At 41.5% G+C, this 19,005-nt stretch overlaps 1 protein-coding gene across 1 annotated transcript in view; it reads left to right on the top strand.

Moving 5' to 3' along the window:
- The first annotated feature begins 14,628 nt into the window (after nt 1-14,628).
- PPP4R1 (protein phosphatase 4 regulatory subunit 1) overlaps nt 14,629-19,005 on the top strand; it is a 99,487-nt gene continuing 95,110 nt past the window's right edge. Inside the window, exons 1-2 of the mRNA XM_036244090.1 lie at nt 14,629-14,720; nt 14,918-14,962. Coding sequence (XP_036099983.1) covers nt 14,714-14,720; nt 14,918-14,962 — 52 coding nt within the window. The 5' untranslated portion in view covers nt 14,629-14,713. The remainder of the gene's footprint in view (nt 14,721-14,917; nt 14,963-19,005) is intronic.

The following is a 19,005-nucleotide window of genomic DNA, read 5'->3' on the forward strand; positions in this document are numbered from 1 at the left end:
CCTGTCACTGGGCTCCGCTCAGTCACCACAACCGCCGCCGCCCTCTTCCTCAGACTTCTCGGAGACCCAGCAATATAATTCTTAACAGCCATTTTGTAAGCTTCTGCCACAGGAGAACAATGACCAGGAAGACTTGTCAGACAGGAAATGCTGGACACCAGGAATCAAACCACATAAGAAAATAAAACCGCCAAAGAAGCACCCATTCACACATCCACATTCCTGTAGACCCAACCCTCTGCCCAAGCCCATCAACTAAGCCCCCAAAATCCACTGATGACAAAAGCTTCCTGCCAGTGGCTGCATATAAGAAAGAGACTCCAGCTCCAAGAGGCTGCCATCACTGACCCAATACTCCTTGGCTCAGAGCTGCGTTGCCTTCCCTTTGAATATCCCCACTCCCCATCTCCTTTCCTTGAAATAAATTCAATTTTTCCTTATTCACTATCTGTGATTACTATTTAGCCTACCCGTGCACCACCAACTTTAACCTTTCATATACTAACTATATATATATTTTTTAATCCTCACTTGAGAACATTTTTGCATTTATCAGATAGAGCGGGAGGAAAAGAGGGAGGAAGAGAGAGAGAGAAACATTGATGTGAGAGATATACATCGTGTGGCTGCCACCCACATGACCCCAACTGGGGCCGGGAACAAACTGCAACCAAGGTATGTGCCCTTAGTGGGAACCGAACCTGGGACTCTCTGTTCTGCCAGCTGACATTCTAACTGCTGAGCCAAACGGGCCAGGCCTAACAATAATTTTTTAATTATTGTGGTAAATGCATATAAAATTTACCATTTTCAAAAATATAGTTTAGTGGCATTAAGTGCATTCACATTATTGTGCAACCATCACCACCATCCATTTCCAGAACTTTTTCTTCTTCCCAATGAAACTCTGAACCTATTAAATATTAACTCCACATTTTCCCCTCCTCCAGCCCCTGTCAACCACCATTTTATTTTCTCTCATTATGAATTTGACTATTCTGGTAACTAATGTAACATGAATTATACACACTAGTTATACTTTTGTGACTGGCTTATTTCACTAAGCATAATATCTTAAAGGTTCATTCATATTGTAGCATGTGCCAGAATTTATTTTCTTTTCAAGAAAAATTCCATTGAATGGAATAATATTCCATTGTATATATAACACAGTTTGCTTATCCATTTATCAGTGGACATTTGGGTTGCTTCTTTTTTGTTTTGGCTATTGTGAATAATAATGCTATGAATATGGGTGTGCAAATATCTGAGTTTCTGCTTTCAATTATTTTGGGTATATACCCAGAAATGGAATTGCTAGATTATAATGGCAATTCTATATTTAACTTTTTGAGGAACCACTGTACTGTTTTTCATAGTGATGCACCATTTTACATTCACACCAGCAATGCATGAGGGTTCCAATTTCTCCACATCCTTGCCAATGCTTGTTATTTCCTTCCTTTCTTTTTTTAATCATAGCCATTCTAATGGGTGTGAAGGGTATCTCATTGTGGTTTTGATTTGCATTTCCCTAATAATTAGTGATACTGAGTATCTTTTCAAGTACTTGGTGGCCACTTGTATATCTTCTTTGGAAAAATGAATATTCAAGTCCTTTACCCATTAACTGTATAAAATAATTTTTACTGTCATTCAGGGGAACTCATTTCTTATAGCTCTTTATATATATTAAAATATTTCATTTTATTACAGGCTAGTGTCCCCTATGAGCCCACTTTGATTTGGGAGATATTGAGGAAAAATATAAAGAAACTATAGATGTCATGTGACATGCATATACATACCATATTTATTCATGATGTACATTTGAGCAGTGCACTGAATATATATCATGGCCAAATGCCAAGTTACCAAATCTTAAAAACAATATTTAGCCAAACTTGGGAAAGTTCCAAATTCACTCAAAGCTGAAGCAGAAGTTCAATATCACAGATTAAGCTTCTGGAATACACAAATAAATGGCATATTGTTAAAAATATAATTAGGATTATAATTTTACCCTTAAATTTTCTAGTAATTAGTATTTTAAAGTTTGATATTATAGCGTAGGAACAAAATTTGTCAATGTTGTCATCTGTGAATTCATTTTTGTAGTCTCTCTGCTACACATTCATGAGACTAAACTGTTACCAGCACATTAAACAATAATCTTTTGTATCTAACTGAATATAATTCATGAAAATGGTTTTCAGTACTATATTTCCTCAAAAGAATTGTGCACCTAGAAAAATCTTAAAAATACCTATGTCTTCAATTATGGAGAAATGGTTGACAGACCGTAGCAAACATTTTGACAAGATTTTGGGGGCTAAAAAAAACACTTTTTCTCTCACCTTCTACATTCTTCTAGCTGAGTTAATAATCAAATTAACAGAGAGAGATTAACATGAGAAAATGTCAAAAGTTTATTAAGGATGGACATGACGAGGGAGGGTATCATAAGATAGGAGACCCTAAAATGTACTGGACAGTTGAAGCTAATACATCATTGTGGACAAAGAAGTGAGTGGACAGGGGTCTGAGATTTCAAAGGAAACAAGCAATTTACAGGTAGTTGAGGAAGAGCTAAATATGTATGGCAGGCAAATTCTTTCCAGGCAGCCCAGAAACAATGGGACACAGGGTAATCTAGTTAACAAGCTCCTGCTTGGAGCCTTCCTATCTACCATACTTAATTCATATTAGTCTAAGGTGAATGTGCTAATATTTCCTTCCTGGAGCAGGTCTTCCCATCTGAATCTCTTGGACCAGAAACATGGTGGGTCAAACATTCTTTCCAATTCTTTTGTTTCTTAATAAACAGCTTTAAATCAATATTCCAAAAGGCAGTTGTTCTTTTAATCCTCACTCAAGGATATTTTTCCATTCATCTTTGGATAGAGTGGGAGTTGGAGAGAAAGAGAGAGAAACATCCACATGAGAGACACATCGACCAGTTGCCTCCTGCATGACTCCGACTAGGGCCCAGAACTGAACCACAACTGAGGTATGTGCTCTTGACCAGAATCGAACCAGTGACTCATTGGTCTGCAGGCCGATGCTCTAACTGCTGAGCCAAACCGGCCAGGGCGGTCCTCTTCAATTTTAATCTTGAGTTTTAATGGAGTCAAACTATAAGAAATTGTTTTCCTGTAAGTATTCTTGTGGGTTCTATTTTTTTTAAATTTTTATTCAGACAGAGCAGGAGGGAGAGAGAGAAACATCGACGTGAAGGGGACACATCGAGTGGCTGCCACCCACACAACCCAACCAGGGCCGGGGACAAACTGCAACCAAGGTACGTGCCCTTAGCGGGAACCGAACCCGGGTCTCTCTGGACCGCAGGTCAACGCTCTAACCGCTGAGCCAAACTGGCCAGGGCTTGTTGGTTCTATTTTTAAGTTTATTAGAAGGAACAATATAATTGAGGGACCTACTTTATCTCTAATAGTTCTTTTTTTTCTACTGCATTTTTACTTTAGTGTATCTATTTGGATTAAAGATAGTTCATTATGGATTTATTTTTTATTTTATATTTTATCCTCATCTGAGGACATTTTTTGTTTGTTTTTTGTTCAGATAGAGTGGGAGGGAGGGAGGGAGGGAGGGAGGAAGAGAGAGAGAGAGAGAGAGAGAGAGAGAGAGAGAGAAACATCAATGTGAAAGGGACACATCGAGTGGCTGCCACTTGCACGACCCAACCAACCGGGGACAAACTGCAACCGAGAGGTACATGCCCTTAGCGGGAACCAAACCTGGGTCTCTCAGGACCACAGGCCGACGCTCTAACCGCTGAGCCAAACCGGCCAGGACGTTCATTATGGATTTATTGCATATTGTTTAAGACATTTTTTCTCCTTGTGAAATTGAGATGGTAAGAGTTTTCAAATAGGCCTTTTTTTTCCCCAAAATATTCTTTTTTTTTTTTTTAATATTTTTTTTTTATTGATTAATTTTTGTTACAAATGATTCTCCTTTTTTCCCCCACTGATTCCCCCCTCCTCCTTCCCTTCCTGCCCCTTCCCCCGATTGTTGTCCATGTCCACTGTTCATGCATACATGCATATAAATTCTGTTGTTCATCCCTCTCTCACCTCCCCACTCCTTAGGGGATTGTCCTCAAACTGTTATGTTCATTATATTCCAGAAATCAGTGAGATCATATGAAATTTGTCTTTCTCTGTTTGGCTTGTTTCACTTAGGATGATACTTTCCAGGTCCCTCCATGTAGTCTCAAAGGATAAGAGATCTTTCTTTCTTACCGCTGCGTAGTACTCCATTGTGTATATGTACCACAGCTTTTTAATCCATTCGTCTACTGATGGGCACTTGGGCTCTTTCCAGATCTTAGCGATTGTAAATAGTGCTGCTACAAAGATGGGGGTACATATATTCTTTCTGATTGGTGTTTTATGCTTCGTAGGGTATATTCCTAGAAGTGGGATCACTGGGTCAAATGGGAGATCAATTTTTAATTTTTTGAGGTGACACCATATTGTTTTCCATAGTGGCTGCACCAGTCTGCATTCCCACCAACAGTGTACTAGAGTCCCCTTTTCTCCACACCCTCGCCAACACTTGTTGTTTGATGATTTGTTGATGGCAGCCATTCTGACAGGTGTGAGGTGATACCTCATTGTTGTTTTGATTTGCATCTCTCTGATGATTAGTGATGATGAACATTTCTTCATATGTCTCTTAGCCATTTGTATGTCCTGTTTGGAGAGGTATCTATTTAGTTCCTCTGCCCATTTTTTAATTGGATTCTTTGTCTTCCTTTTGTGGAGTTGTATGAGCACTCTATATATATTGGAAATTAACCCCTTATCTGATATATCATTGGCAATTATGCTCTCCCATACAGTGGGTAGCCTTTCCGTTTTGATGATTGTATCTTTCGCTGTGCAGAAGCTTTTGAGTTTGATGTAGTCCCATGTGTTCATTTTCTCCTTTGTTTCTATTGCCTTAGGTGATGTGTCAGTAAAAATTCTGCTGCGTATGATGTCTGAGATTTTGTTGCCCACAGTCTCCTGTAGGATTTTTATGGATTCATGAGTTACATTTAAGTCTTTTATCCATTTTGAGTTTATTTTGGTGTAGGGTGTAAGTTGATGGTCTAGTTTCATTTTTTGGCAAGTAGCTGTCCAATTTTCCCAGCACCATTTATTAAAGAGGCTGTCCTTACTCCACTGTATGCTCTTGTCACCTTTGTCAAATATTAATTGAGCATATTGCCTAGGGTCCATTTCTGGGTTCTCTATTCTGTTCCACTGGTCTATATACCTGTTCTTGTGCCAGTACCAGGCTGTTTTGATTATGGTGGCTTTGTAGTATAACCTGAAATCTGGTATTGTGATCCCTCCAACTTTGTTCTTCCTTTTCAAGATTGCTGTGGCTATTCGAGGCCTTTTTTGGTTCCATATGAACTTTTGAAGTAATTGTTCTAATTCTTTGAAGTATGCCGTTGGTATTTTGATGGGGATTGCGTTGAATCTATAGATTGCTTTGGGTAATATGGACATTTTAATGATGTTAATTCTCCCAATCCATGAACAGGGTATGTTCTTCCACTTTTTTACATCTTGCTCTATTTCTTTTTTCAAAGACCTGTAGTTTTCTGCGAATAGGTCCTTTATCTCTTTGGTTAAGTTTATTCCTAGGTATCTTAATTTTTTTGCCGCAATGGTAAATGGGATTGTTTGCTTAGTTTCTCTTTCTGTGAGTTCATCATTGGTGTATAAGAATGCCATCGATTTCTTGACGTTAATTTTGTATCCTGCTACTTTGCCAAATTCATTTATTAAGTCTAGAAAGCTTTTGGTGGAGTCTTTGGGGTTTTCTATGTACAGTATCATGTCATCTGCAAATAATGACAATTTCACTTCCTCCTTTCCAATTTGGATCCCTTTTATTTTTTCTTCCTGTCTGATTGCTGTGGCTAAGACTTCCAGTACTACGTTAAATAGGAGTGGCGAAAGTGGGCATCCTTGCCTTGTTCCTGTTCTTAAGGGAAATGCTTTTAGTTTTTGCCCATTGAGTATGATGTTGGCTGTAGGTCTTTCATATATGGCCTTTATTATGTCTAGGTATGATCCCTCAATTCCCACACTGCTGAGCGTTTTTATCAGAAATGGATGCTGGATTTTGTCAAAGGCTTTTTCAGCATCTATTGATATGATCATGTGGTTTTTATTCTTCAATTTATTTATGTGGTGTATCACATTTATGGATTTGCGAATATTGTACCAGCCTTGCATCCCTGGGATAAATCCCACCTGGTCATGGTGGATAATTTTTCTGGTGTATTGCTGGATTCGATTTGCTAGTATTTTGTTCAGGATTTTGGCATCTATGTTCATCAGGGATATTGGCCTGTAGTTTTCTTTCTTTGTTGTGTCTTTTTCTGGTTTTGGAATTAGAGTTATGCTGGCTTCATAAAACGAGTTTGGAAGTCTTCCTTCTTCTTGAATTTTTTGAAATAGTTTGAGGAGAATGGGTATTAGTTCTTCTTTGAATGTTCGGTAAAACTCCCCTGTGAAGCCATCCGGGCCTGGGCTTTTGTTTGCTGGAAGAGTCTTGATTACATCTTCAATTTCTTCTGTTGTTATTGGTCTGTTCAAGTTTTCAATCTCTATCTGATCCAATTTTGGGAGACTATGTGTTTCTAAAAATTTGTCCATTTCGCTTAGATTTTCGAATTTGTTGCCGTATAATTTTTCATAGTAGTTGTTAACGATCTTTTGTATTTCTGTAGGGTCAGTTGTTATCTCTCCTGTTTCATTTCTGATTTTATGTATTTGGGTTCTCTCTCTTTGTTTCTTGGTGAGTCTAGCTAAGGGTCCATCAATCTTGTTTATCTTTTCGAAAAACCAGCTCTTTGTTTTATTGATTCTCTGGATTGTTTTTTTGGTCTCTATGTCGTTTATTTCTGCTCTGATCCTTACTATTTCTTTTCTTCTACTTGCTCTGGGGTTTTCTTTTTGTTTACTCTCTAGTTCTTTAAGTTGTGAGGTTAGGTAGTCTATTAGAGATTTTTCTTCTCTTTTGAGGTAGGCCTGTAGTGCTATAAACTTCCCTCTCAGAACTGCTTTTGCTGCATCCCATAGATTTTGTATTGTTGTGTCCTCATTTTCATTGGTTTCCAGGAAGTTTTTGATTTCTTCCTTGATTTCCTCGGTGACCCATTCATTGTTTAATAACATTCTATTTAGCTTCCATGTGTTAAAATGTCTTTGTATGTTCTTCTTGCAATTGATTTCTAGTTTCATACCCTTGTGGTCTGAGAAGATGCTTGTTATAATTTCAATCTTCTTGAACTTGTAGAGACTTAGTTTGTGCCCTAACATGTGGTCTATCTTTGAGAATGTTCCATGTGCACTTGAGAAGAATGTGAATTCTGTAGTTTTGGGGTGTAGTTCTCTGTAGATATCTATTAAATCCATTTGGTCTAGTGCTTCATTTAGAGTCTCAGTTTCCTTGCTAATTTTTTGTCTAGAGGATCTATCCAGTGATGTGAGCGGGGTGTTGAAGACCCCTGTTATGATTGTATTGCTATCGATTTCTCCTTTGAAGTCCTCCAGAAGATTTTTAATATATTTTGGTGCTCCTATATTGGGTGCATATATGTTTATCAAGGTTATATCTTCCTGTTGGATAGATCCTTTCAATATTATGTAGTGGGCTTCTTTGTCTCTAGTTATGGCCTTCAATCTGAAGTCTATTTTATCGGATATCAGTATTGCTACCCCAGCTTTTTTTTCTTTTCCATTTGCTTGAAAGATTTTTTTCCATCCCTTCACTTTCAATCTATGTGAGTCTTTTGTTGTGAGGTGGGTTTCTTGTAAACAGCATATAGATGAGTCTTGCTTTCTTATCCAATCAGCTACTCTGTGTCTTTTTATGGGAGCATTCAGTCCATTTACATTTAAGGTGGTTATTGATATGTACTTATTTATTGCCATTTTTGTTTAGTGTGGTTCTATTTTTCTTCCCATTTCTCCTGGTAATTACAGCAGTCCTTTTAACATTTCTTGCAGTGCTGGTTTGGTGCTAATGTACTCCCTTAGCCTTATTTTGTCTGGGAAGCTCTTTATTTGACCTTCTATTTTGAACGATAGCCTTGCTGGGTAGAGTAGTCTTGGATTCAGATCCTTGTTTTTCATGACCTTGATTACTTCATGCCATTCCCTTCGAGCCTGTAATGTTTCTTGTGAGAAGTCAGCTGAGAGCCTTATGGGGGTTCCTTTGTAGGTAACCTGTTGCTTATCTCTTGCTGCTTTTAGGATTCTCTCTTTGTCTTGAATTTTTGGCAGTTTGATTACTATGTGTCTTGGTGTGGGCCTGTTTGGGTTCTTCTTACTTGGGGCTCTCTGAGCTTCTTGAACTTGAATGCCTTCTTCCTTCACCAAATTAGGGAAGTTTTCTGTCACTATTTCTTTGAATATATTCTCTAGCCCTCGCTTACTTTCTTCTTCTTCAGGGACTCCTATGATACGAATATTATTACGTTTCCAGTTGTCCCACAATTCTCTTAAGCTCTCTTCTTGTTTTTTAATCTTTTTTTCCTTTTGGTTTTCTGATTGGTTGATTTCTTCTAGCCTGTCTTCTAATTCACTGATCCGGTCCTCAGCTTCCCCTACTCTGCTTTTTAGACCTTCCAGTGTGTTTTTCATTTCTGATATGTCATTCTTCATTTCTTCCTGTTGGTTTTTCATTTCCAGATGGTTTATTTTCAACATTTCTATGTCTTTACTCATGTTGCTCATGTCCTTACACATGCTGTTGAGATTCCGCAGCATCATGGCTCTAAATTCTAGTTCTGTTAACTTGCTTAACTGCACCTCATTTATTTCATCTTCTGTAGAGGTCTCTTGATCTTTCATTTGGCTTTTGTTTCTGTTTCTCACCATTTTCGTTATCACAGTGGGCTTTGGAGTCTGCCAACTTTTCCCAGTGGGTGTTGGTGTTTTGCTGTTTGTGGCTCCCTCTCCTGGGTTTGGATGCTCCAGGGAGGACCCACTTTAATCCGGCCAAGTCCCCTGTTCTCCGGGAGTCTGTGTGGCTCCAGCCGAGAGTTTAGCAGGCAATAGCGTTACGAGGGCCCATGCAGGGTGGCAAGGGAGGCGGTGGGAATAATTTCCCGCTGAGTTCCCTGGTCCCGTGGAGTTCCCTGGTCCCGTTGATGTTTCTCTCTCTCTCTCTCTCTCTCTCTCTCTCTCTGTTCCTCTCTCTCCCTCCCGCTCTATCTGAACAAAAAAATGAAAAAAATGTCCTCGGGTGAGGATAAAAAAAAAATTAGTGGAAAGATATCCTCAGGTGAGGATTAACAAATAAATAATAATAAATGGGAATATTAATATCTACTTGAAAGAGTTGTTTTAAGGATTAGATCAGAAAGTACACAAAAACACCTAGCATAATAACTGGTACATAGGTATCAAAATGTTTCAGAATGAACCACATTGCCATTGACAAAAACTGGGTGAAGGGTACACAGGACCTCCCTGTACATTTTTTTTTTTTTGGCAATCTCCTGTGAATTTGTGATTATTTCAAAATAAAAAGTTAAAAAAATGTATTAGCTATCTTGTTGGTGAATTGTATTGTGCTAATATATTTCTTATCAAATGAAGGAATCAAGACTAGGAATACAATAATTTTGTTACAAAGAGATACACAGAAAGATGAAATTATAAGCAATTTCTTCTAAGTTGTAGACCACAGGGCAGCATTAGTATGAAAGGACCTTAGAATCAAGGCATATCTGGGTTTGAATGTGTGGTTTGCTTATGGTTTTTTCCTGGATCACCTTAAATCTACTCAGAGACAGAATAATAAGCATTTCTTCAGCACATACTCTATACTCTGCCAACAACACTGGGGTTGGGTCTTCCACATTGCTTTGAATGTAACTGCAACTAATGCTTTCTGCATTAAAAGAAAGGTATAAAAAAAATCAACACTGCCGTTGTAACCAATTTAACTCACTATTTTTACATCTTAGTGTTTTTTTATATATATAATTGCTACTCTTTTATTTTTATTGATTGGTTTTATTGATTTTTAGAGAGAGGGAAAGAGGGAGAGAGAAATAGAAACATTAATGAGTGAGAACATTGATTAGCTATCTCCTGCGTGCCCCTACTAGGGATCAGGCCCACAATCTGGGCATGTGCCCTGACCGAGAATCAAACCAATGACCTCTTGGTGCATGGGTCGACGTTCAACCACTCAGCCACACTGGCTGGGCTACATCTTAGTTTTTTAAATGAAATTGAAATGTGTGGAACAAACTGTATAGGATGCCTTATCTCTGCTGGAATAACTACAAAATTGCTCAGTGGAGAATACTTTTGGCTCTGCTAATCTGGAGCACAGTGAAAAGCACTGGAGTATTTTACAAGGTGGTGGATAAGAAACAGGAGGTTTCTTTTCTTTTTTTTTGTTAATCCCCATCTGACGATACTTTTTTCCATTATTTTTTTTTTACAAACAGTGGTGGTGGTGGTGGGGGGGTTATGAGGGGAATAAAAAGCAAATGTAAGAGAGAAACACCGATTGGTTGCCTCCCAAGCATGCCCCTACTGGGCTGGCCTTGAACCTGCAACCCAGGAACTTACCCTTCACAGGGAATCAAATCCCATACCCTTGGGTGCCAGGGCAGAGGATTTATTTTCCTTTATACTCAGTTTACAGTGGTATTTATGACAGGATGCATTATTCTTGTCAGAAGAAGCCTATGCTAAGAAACTTGCAGCTTTGGCTGATAGTGGGACAGAGCTTATGTTCTGTTGCATGGGCTTCCTTCAAATCCTGTAAATGGAAAAAGAACAGCCTGAATAGGGCTCAGTTCTGTAACTATTTTTCCTTCCTTCCTCCCTTCCTCCCTCCCTCCCTCCCTTCCTTCCTTCCTCCCTTCCTTCCTTCCTTCCTTCCTTCCTTCCTTCCTTCCTTCCTTCCTTCCTTCCTTCCTTCCTTTTGCTAGGATAGTGTGAGAAAATGTATCTTTAGCTGATATTAAAAAAGAGAGTCCAGTGTCTTTGAAAAACAAAACCTAACTATGAAAGCTCTAGAAAAGGCTAAGATTTCATTAAAATTTTTTTCTTTATTGATTTTAGGAAGAGAGGAAGGGAGAGGGAGAGAGATAGAAATATCAATGAGTAAGAACATCGATGGGCCGCCTCCTGCAAGCCCCTGGGTCGATGCTCAGCCAGTGAGTGACACCAGCTGTGCAAGATTTCATATTTTTGAATGTCATCTTGACATGAAGCTTTTAAAAGGAAGTAGAAGAAGCATAAGAAGGAAAGATAAGACATATTTCACACAAATATTTTCCTTTATAAAATATACCTATATATGTGTGTGTGTGTGTGTGTGTGTGTGTGTGTGTGTATGAGGGTTCAGGTAAGAGACTCGCAATAAATTTTAAAAAATAAAAAAGGAATATATTTGTTCTTTTTACTGGGGAATGACAGTCTGTGAGGGACATCTCATCAACCTGTCTCAAAAAAAAAAGGCAAATGAAATGTTAAAAATTTGTTTAAAAAGTATTTATCCTATTTATTCATTGTCTGATTCATTTTTATTTTACAAAAAAATAACTGATAATCTGCCTTTATGTACTTTCAGCTTCAGGAATGATCATTCTGAAGAAAAAAGTAAATGGTTCCATTATTGATATAAATATTAATAAATGGGATAGCATCAAGCAATGCCAGGTAGGTTTGTTTGTTTATTAGCAATATTTTCCCCATTATATTTATTATGTTTGTGTGTTTTGTTTTTTTATCTTCACCAGAGGACTTTTATTGTATTTTTTTTATCCTCACCCGAGGACATTCTTTCATTTTTTTGTTCAGATAGAGCAGGAGGGAGAGAGAGAAAAATATCGACGTGAAAGGTACACATCGAGTGGCTGCCACCTGCACGACCCAACCAGGGCCGGGGACAAACTGTGACTGAGGTACATGCCCTTAGCGGGAACCGAACCCAGGTCTCTCTGGACCGCAGGTCGACGCTCTAACCACAGAGCCAAACCAGCCAGGGATATTATGTTTGTGTTTGAAGAACCAAATTAATTAATTTCCAAGTTTCCTTGACTACTAAAGTTTTCACTGTCATTTGGAAGAGGACTTATTCTGAAAAATTCAAGCCTTAGTAGATACAGAGTTAGATACTATTTTTTTTTTAGGCCCGGCCTGTTTGGCTCAGCTGTTGGAGCATCAGCCTGTGGACCAGAGAGTCCTGGGTTCGGTTCCCGCTAGGGGCACGTACAGATATATATACATACATATATATATTTTAAAGTTGACTAGTGACACTCCTTCTATTTTACAGATTTCAGGGCAGAGCAGGTCAAGAATTCAGACATTGTGTTATGTTCTGATCACTAGACAACACAACTTCTGGTATCCATAGGCTACATTCTAATTGAAATTGGAGTAAGTTTACATGATTGCTATTCTTTGTTTAAATATCATTTTTATAATGAGGAAACAGTCAGTGCATTTCATAGAGTAAATACTGGTTTAAAAACCATTTATTTTATCTTTGAGAAAGGAGTAGAAAATGAGAGAAAATCAAATGTAAAAAATATGTACTTGTGCTAAACCATGAAGATAACTTTACTGAACTGTCTGAAAACATACTACCTAAAGGAACCTACTGAGACGTGTAATGCAGATAAGATGATAATCAAATGCATAGCTCCTTAAAACACGAACAAAAGTTATACAGGCCCTTGTCCTTTGTTGCCTTCCCAGAGAATAGTGAGATAAAATTTACTGAGGCCTAGCTACCAAAGACAGTCATTCTGTATCCCAGGCTAGCATTTGGTATATAACCTCTATTTATTTTATCAAGATCATGGGAAATTATACTGGGTAGATCATTTAGATAGTTGTCTTTGGATGTCCAGTAGCTGAAGAATAGTTGGCACTCTGTAAATTTTAATTGTTTAGAGATCACCAGTTAGTGTAAAGAGCCAAATCCTCTTCCCTCATCCTTCCAGAATTGTTCAAGTGGTAGGTGTCAACAAGACAAGTATCACAGTGGGGCAAAACTGTCAAAGATTGAGTCAATTGGGATGGGTTTCTGTTGATACTTTCTGAATTTCTAACTCGTCATTTTGAGAATTGGTGTTAGCAGAATTCATGTAAGGGCATTTTTCCAGGGAAGGAGAGAAATATATGACAGTTTAGCCTTTAGTTTTAATTATTCTATATTTGACAAAACTAGACACACACCTGGAGTTATAGAGATTATATTCCACTTTTTATTACTCTCAGAAGTTTAGCACTTACTGTACAGTGTGTTCCATATCTGAGAGGAAAATTTCGGGAATAGCTATGTAGAACCCATTTTATTACACAGAATTATGAACTTCAGGGGATCTGATTCTTTAGACTGATCCTTCATGGGTTAGGGACACAATGCAGAAAGGAACAAAATGATTAACTATTTAGAATTCCCTCTCCAAGAAATTAGACCCTCAAAGTGGCATCAATTAAATAAGTTCTTGTTTTGTTCTCCACTTCAGGGGATTACCATATTGGAGAACTTGAGTAGAATTGGAGGTGGAGATAGGACAGTGTGAAATGAAATCAGAAAACCTAGATTTAGCCCTGGCTTATCACTTGGGAGCTTGAGATAATCACACACATGTAAAAAGGGAAAATAAAATCTGTAATACAGAATTCGGTTGAGCTGAAGTGCTATCAAAATTATTTAACGAAAAAAACTAATCATAGGCACCCTTCATCGAGCACCTCCTAGTTATCAAGTACTGTGCTAGGTTCCTTACATTCTTCATTAATTCCAGTCATCCCAAGGGGCAGCTATCATCCTTCACTTTACAAATGGGTCACCCGCCTCCTTAGTAAATGTCAGAATAAGGATCCGAGCCCAGGCCTGCCAACGCACTCGCTGGAGGACTTCCGCTTTGTCAGTTCAGGATCAGTAGGGCATAGGGCTAATAACCTGGGTCTAAAACTTAAACCTGCCGAGTGTGAAAGCCGGCTGAGCAAGGATGACTTTGTCACTCCAAGACCAGGCAGCCGGGCCCTGGGCTTTGTTACCAGCCATTCCACACCGGCCCCGGGCGCGCGGGGAGGCGGCGCTTCCTCCAGCCGGAGGGTGGGACCCTCGGCCTCCGCCAGGCCTCGGATCGCCGCCGACGTACGTGCAGCCCTGGGGAGGGGGCGCGGGGCAGCGAACGGCGCGCCCGCGAAGAAGGGCTGCGACCGACGAGGCGGTGGGCGAGGCTGGTGACCCAATAAAGCGGGTCGGGCTGCGGGAGGCCCAGCCCGGCTCCGGCCAAAGCCGCAGGGTCCCGGGCCGGCGGCAGCTCGCGCGCCTCCGTCCGCGGCTCTCGGCGTGAGGGCGCCTCCGGCCGAGGGTGTGAGCGCGCGCCGCCGGGCCGGGAGCGAGGGAGGCGGGAGGAGGGAGCGCCGGCCGTCCCGGTGCCGCACGAAGCGGACGGGCGAAGCGGGACGAGGCCCGGGGCCCGCAGCGCCCGCCCACTCCCGGCGATTGGGAGCCGCTCCGCCTGCGGCCCAGTCCCGGGACCTCAGCCCGCCCCGCGCGCGCGCCCCCGCCGGCCCGTCCCTCCTCCTCGCCGCCCCTCCCGCGCGCGTCCACCGGCTCCCCGGCTCGCGCCGCTCCATGTAGCCCCGGATTCCCGGGAGACCGAGGAGGAGGGGGCGACCACAAGATGGCGGGTACGTGGCCCCCTGTTCTTTGGGCGGTGCGGCAGCGGCGCCTCCCCGCGTCCGCCCATTCGCCGCCGTCCCGTGTGGGGCCGAGGCCGGCGCGGGGTCCCGGCGCGGGGAGGCGCCGCGGGGTCGGGAGGGCGGGTGGCGGGGGTGGCGCGCCGGGTCGTGGGGCCGCTAACAGGGCCTTTCTTTTCTCGGCGCAGACCTCTCGCTGCTCCAGGAGGACCTGCAGGAGGACACGGACGGATGTGAGTTCGCCCACCCTGCTGTCGCCGTCGCCGTCGCCGGCGGCCCGCGAGGAGCGGCCTAGAAGGGAGGGCGGGCGGCGGCAGCCTGGGCCGGCCGGGCGGGGGGACGGGCTCGGCGAGGCGTGGCCCTGGGCCTGCCGGGGTCGCGGTTTTGAGGGAATAGTGCGCTTCCTGGAGGAAACGGTGTGCCCCGCGCCGGTGGGGAGAGAGGCCCTGTGTGCTTCCGCTCGGGGGCCACCCCATCGCCACCCCTTTCACCACCCCCCGATCGCTCGTGGGCTCCGGAACCGACCGGCGGTCCGTTTAGGAAGGAGAAACTAGTAGGCGGAAATTTGAAGTAGGAATTTGGAGCGTGTGTTTCTCCTTTGAGTGCCTTCCGGGAGCCGTCCCCTCCCCGCAACCCCCTGAGGAAGGAAGAGGCTGTGATGAAGGAAGGTGTTTTCTTCGAGTTGCTCGCAGTTCCTCCGCCGCTCGCTGCAGGCCGCCTGGTCCCTTAGCCTGCGCGCTTCGGGGGCCCGGCTTCGGACTGTGTGGAGGTTGCTTACTGTAACTCAGCTGTCTCTCACAGTTTTTACATTGCTCCGTGTCCATTTTACTTGTGGATTCGGGGGAGGTTAGACCGTGTGGCGTTGGCGGGAATTACTGAATTAACGCAAATGTTCACAAATCACCCAGACCTCCTTAAATATTACAATTCCAGCTTTTCTTTGAGGTACTGGAGTTTTCTTTCAAGAAAAAAATTTTGACATTGTTTCCAGAATAGTATCAGAAAGGAATAGTTCATTTCCTATATGCTCTCCTGGCATCCGGAGGTAATTTGGAATTTGCTCTGCGTTGAGATGATAACCATGGTGGAATTCCTGGTGTGTTGAGGGGCCAGCCTGCCTGGTGCTGAGATCCACTGTGGCTGACACCTATATAAGTAATTCAGAGAGAGCTAAGTTTGAAATTGCTCTTTTGAATACTGTGTAATTAATCCTTAGCATTGTCTATTATGGTTTTCCTTGCCCAAGTTAAGCTTAATTTTTAAATTCCTCGGTGTTTTGAGGGAATTAAGGGGAATTTACTATTTAGAAGGATTCTATAAAAAGAGTAATTTGTTTTTAAAGTAACTGAACCATATGCAAACATTTTTTGCTAAGTGTGGATTTATTTATGTTTGGTCCTGCTTTTTTGTTTGTTTTTTTGAAGTAATAACCTCTTAAAGGGAGCAGTACTCATGTAGTGGACAGCTTTTACATTTCAGTTAATGTTTTACCTTAGTCCACTAATCTTCCTACTAGTAAGTTTGAAATGTTAAGGCAGCTGTTGATTTCTTGCAAAGTTAGGTTTAGAGAGGTGGTTCTGGTTGTAACCTCTAAACAGGGGCTTCTCATTCTTGTATTTTGCTTCAAGTTTTTGTAAATAAAAGGTATGTTCAGACCTGGCTGCTTTGGCTCAGCAGTTAGAGTATTGGCCCTCGGACCAAAGAGTTTCTGGTTCCATTCTGGTCAAGGGCATATACCTCACTGGAGGTTCAGTCCTGACCCTGGTCGGGGTCCTGTGGGAGGCAACCAGTCCATGTCTCTCTCTCCCTCTCCCATTCCTCTCCTTCCCTCCCTCCCTCCCATACTATCTGAAAATAAAAATGGGAAAATATCATCTGATGAGGATTTAAAAATAAAAGATGTATTCATTCAGCAGGTGTTTAAGAATGTATGGAGCAAGAACTTCTGCACATTGATTTATTTTCACCTAGGTGCCATGCACTCTTTTTTTTTTTAATCCTCACTCGAGGACATTTTTCAATATTTTGTTCAGATAGAGTGGGAGGGAGGGGGGGGAGAGAGAGAGAGAAACATCGATGTGAAAGGGACACATCGAGTGGTTGCCACTCACACGACCCTACCAGGGCCAGGGACAAACTGCAACTGAGGTACGTGCCCTTAGCGGGAACCGAACCCAGGTCTCTCCGGACCACAGACCGAGGCTGTAACCGCTGAGCCAAACCGGCCAGGTCAATGTGCCGTGCACTCTTAAAGGATGAGCTGCTGCAGTATCACTTTTTTCTTGTGTGAACCTTCAGGGAACATAGTTGAGAGGGGAAAGCATACCTGTGAAGAATCAAACAAGGATTTATTCATGAGTCTCAAGACTTCTGCTCTGTACCGAGGATATAGCTGTGCAAAGGATGTATCAGAGGCCATATAGCACAGTAGTTTATAGACAAGACTCTAGAGCCAGACTACTTTGTTCCAATCTTGGCATTGTCACTTTGAACAGATTTCAGTAACTCAACCTGTCTGGGTCTAAGATTTGTTATTTGTAAATAGGCGTGTAAATGTTATGTATGTTATAGAGTTGTTTAGAGCCTTATGTAAATTAATGCATATGAAACACTTAGAAGAGTACCTAGTAGCCCTGGTTGGGTGGTTCAGTTGGTTGGAGCATCGTCCCATGCACCAAAAGGTTGGGGGTTCTATTGCAGATCAGGGCACATTACCTAGGTTTTGGGTTCGATCCCCGAATGGGAGACAACTGATTCTTGTTTCTCTCTTTCTTAAACAATAAAAGAGAACGCTACCTGATAATTAGTGACTATTGTGTGTTTGTTGTTATCATTAATAAAGTGTAAGAGAAGCTTGAAAGAAAGAGCAGAGAAGATAATACTGATGTTGAATATTACACTGTAGAACTAATATAAATTTATATATGCTTCTAATACTTGCAGTTAACTTTTTAAAGTTGTGTTAGTTCCCAGTGTGTTTTAATTTAGGATGAAATGCTAGACATTTAAAGGCACAGATAGTTTTTTTGCACATGTATAATTTCATTGAAGACTTTATTAGAGTAATTGTTTTTCTCAGTTGTTAGTTTTTATAAGTGGTAGTTTTTATAGGTGATACTGTCATGCCTGGGAAACTTTCCCCTTACTCCTTTAGTTCTTCTGGCTGGTCAAATAAGTCAAACTATATATAGCAGATTAACAGGAGAAAATAACATTTTAATTCATGTGCACAGGGAATTTACAGAAGCATAACAATTCCAAAGACAGTGAGGCAAAATGAGGTAAAGATGCATTTTGGAGAAAAGGATTGGTGGGGGTCTGGATTTCTAAGGGGATATAGGCAAGTTACAGGTAGCTGAGAAAGTTGCAAACCCATTCTTGCTACACCACTCAGACAACAGGACAGTGGGGAATCTGGGGAACAGATTGTTTCATGGATCCTTCCTATCTACCACACTTAATTTATATGTGCTAAAATGAATATGCTAAGGTGGTTATCTGAATCCCTTTAAGCTTTAAGAAGTAAAGGGGGAGGTTAAAAAACAAAACAAAACCCACACATCCTGAATTTGTTGGACTTTAATTGTTTACAGCTCAAAATAATCTTCGTGCCAGGGTGGCACATCCCAGGGAGAGCTCCCTACCCTGGCAGTACCTTTACCCAGAATATTCAGAAACACTGGATCTTTGACTATATGGCCAGTTGAAGAACCACTTGCCTTCTATTGTGAAGTGAGAATGAATGAGAGAGAAATTTGCGCATGGTACCAAGGTCAAGGGCAAGATGTTTGGTAAAGGAATGAAAAAGCTTGTCACATCCTGGAGGAGGTAGAAAACCAGAGATGTCAGCAAGAATAAAGCGTGGGCTTCCCTTACAACTAGACAGTATTCTATGAGTCCAATTTTCTGTCTCTGGCAACACTGGTATGGGGGCTGGCCTCCTGAGTAGTTGTGGACCAAGTCCTGCCACTTAATCCAAGCTAGATCTATGTTGGCCTTGAAGATGGGAAGAAATTATTTTCTAGCCAAGCTCTAGAATCTCAGTTGTCTTTCCTAAATGCAGAACCTAGACTAAGGCAGAAGAGAGGGTAAATAGTATTATACAGATAATCTGCAGCTGTGGAGACTAGGGGAGGACCTGAGTAGGGTCTAGAACTTGGAAGGGATGAATTATCAGACCTTGGTAAGAGTCTCATGTCTTTTTTTTATTTGTTTTATTTTAAGCCCTAAAGTCTGTGTAGAGTCATTAGAAAAGCAGGTAGAATAGGAGAAAGGA

Source organism: Molossus molossus, unplaced genomic scaffold (genome assembly GCF_014108415.1).
Source record: "Molossus molossus isolate mMolMol1 unplaced genomic scaffold, mMolMol1.p scaffold_m16_p_6, whole genome shotgun sequence".
NCBI lineage: Eukaryota > Metazoa > Chordata > Mammalia > Chiroptera > Molossidae > Molossus > Molossus molossus.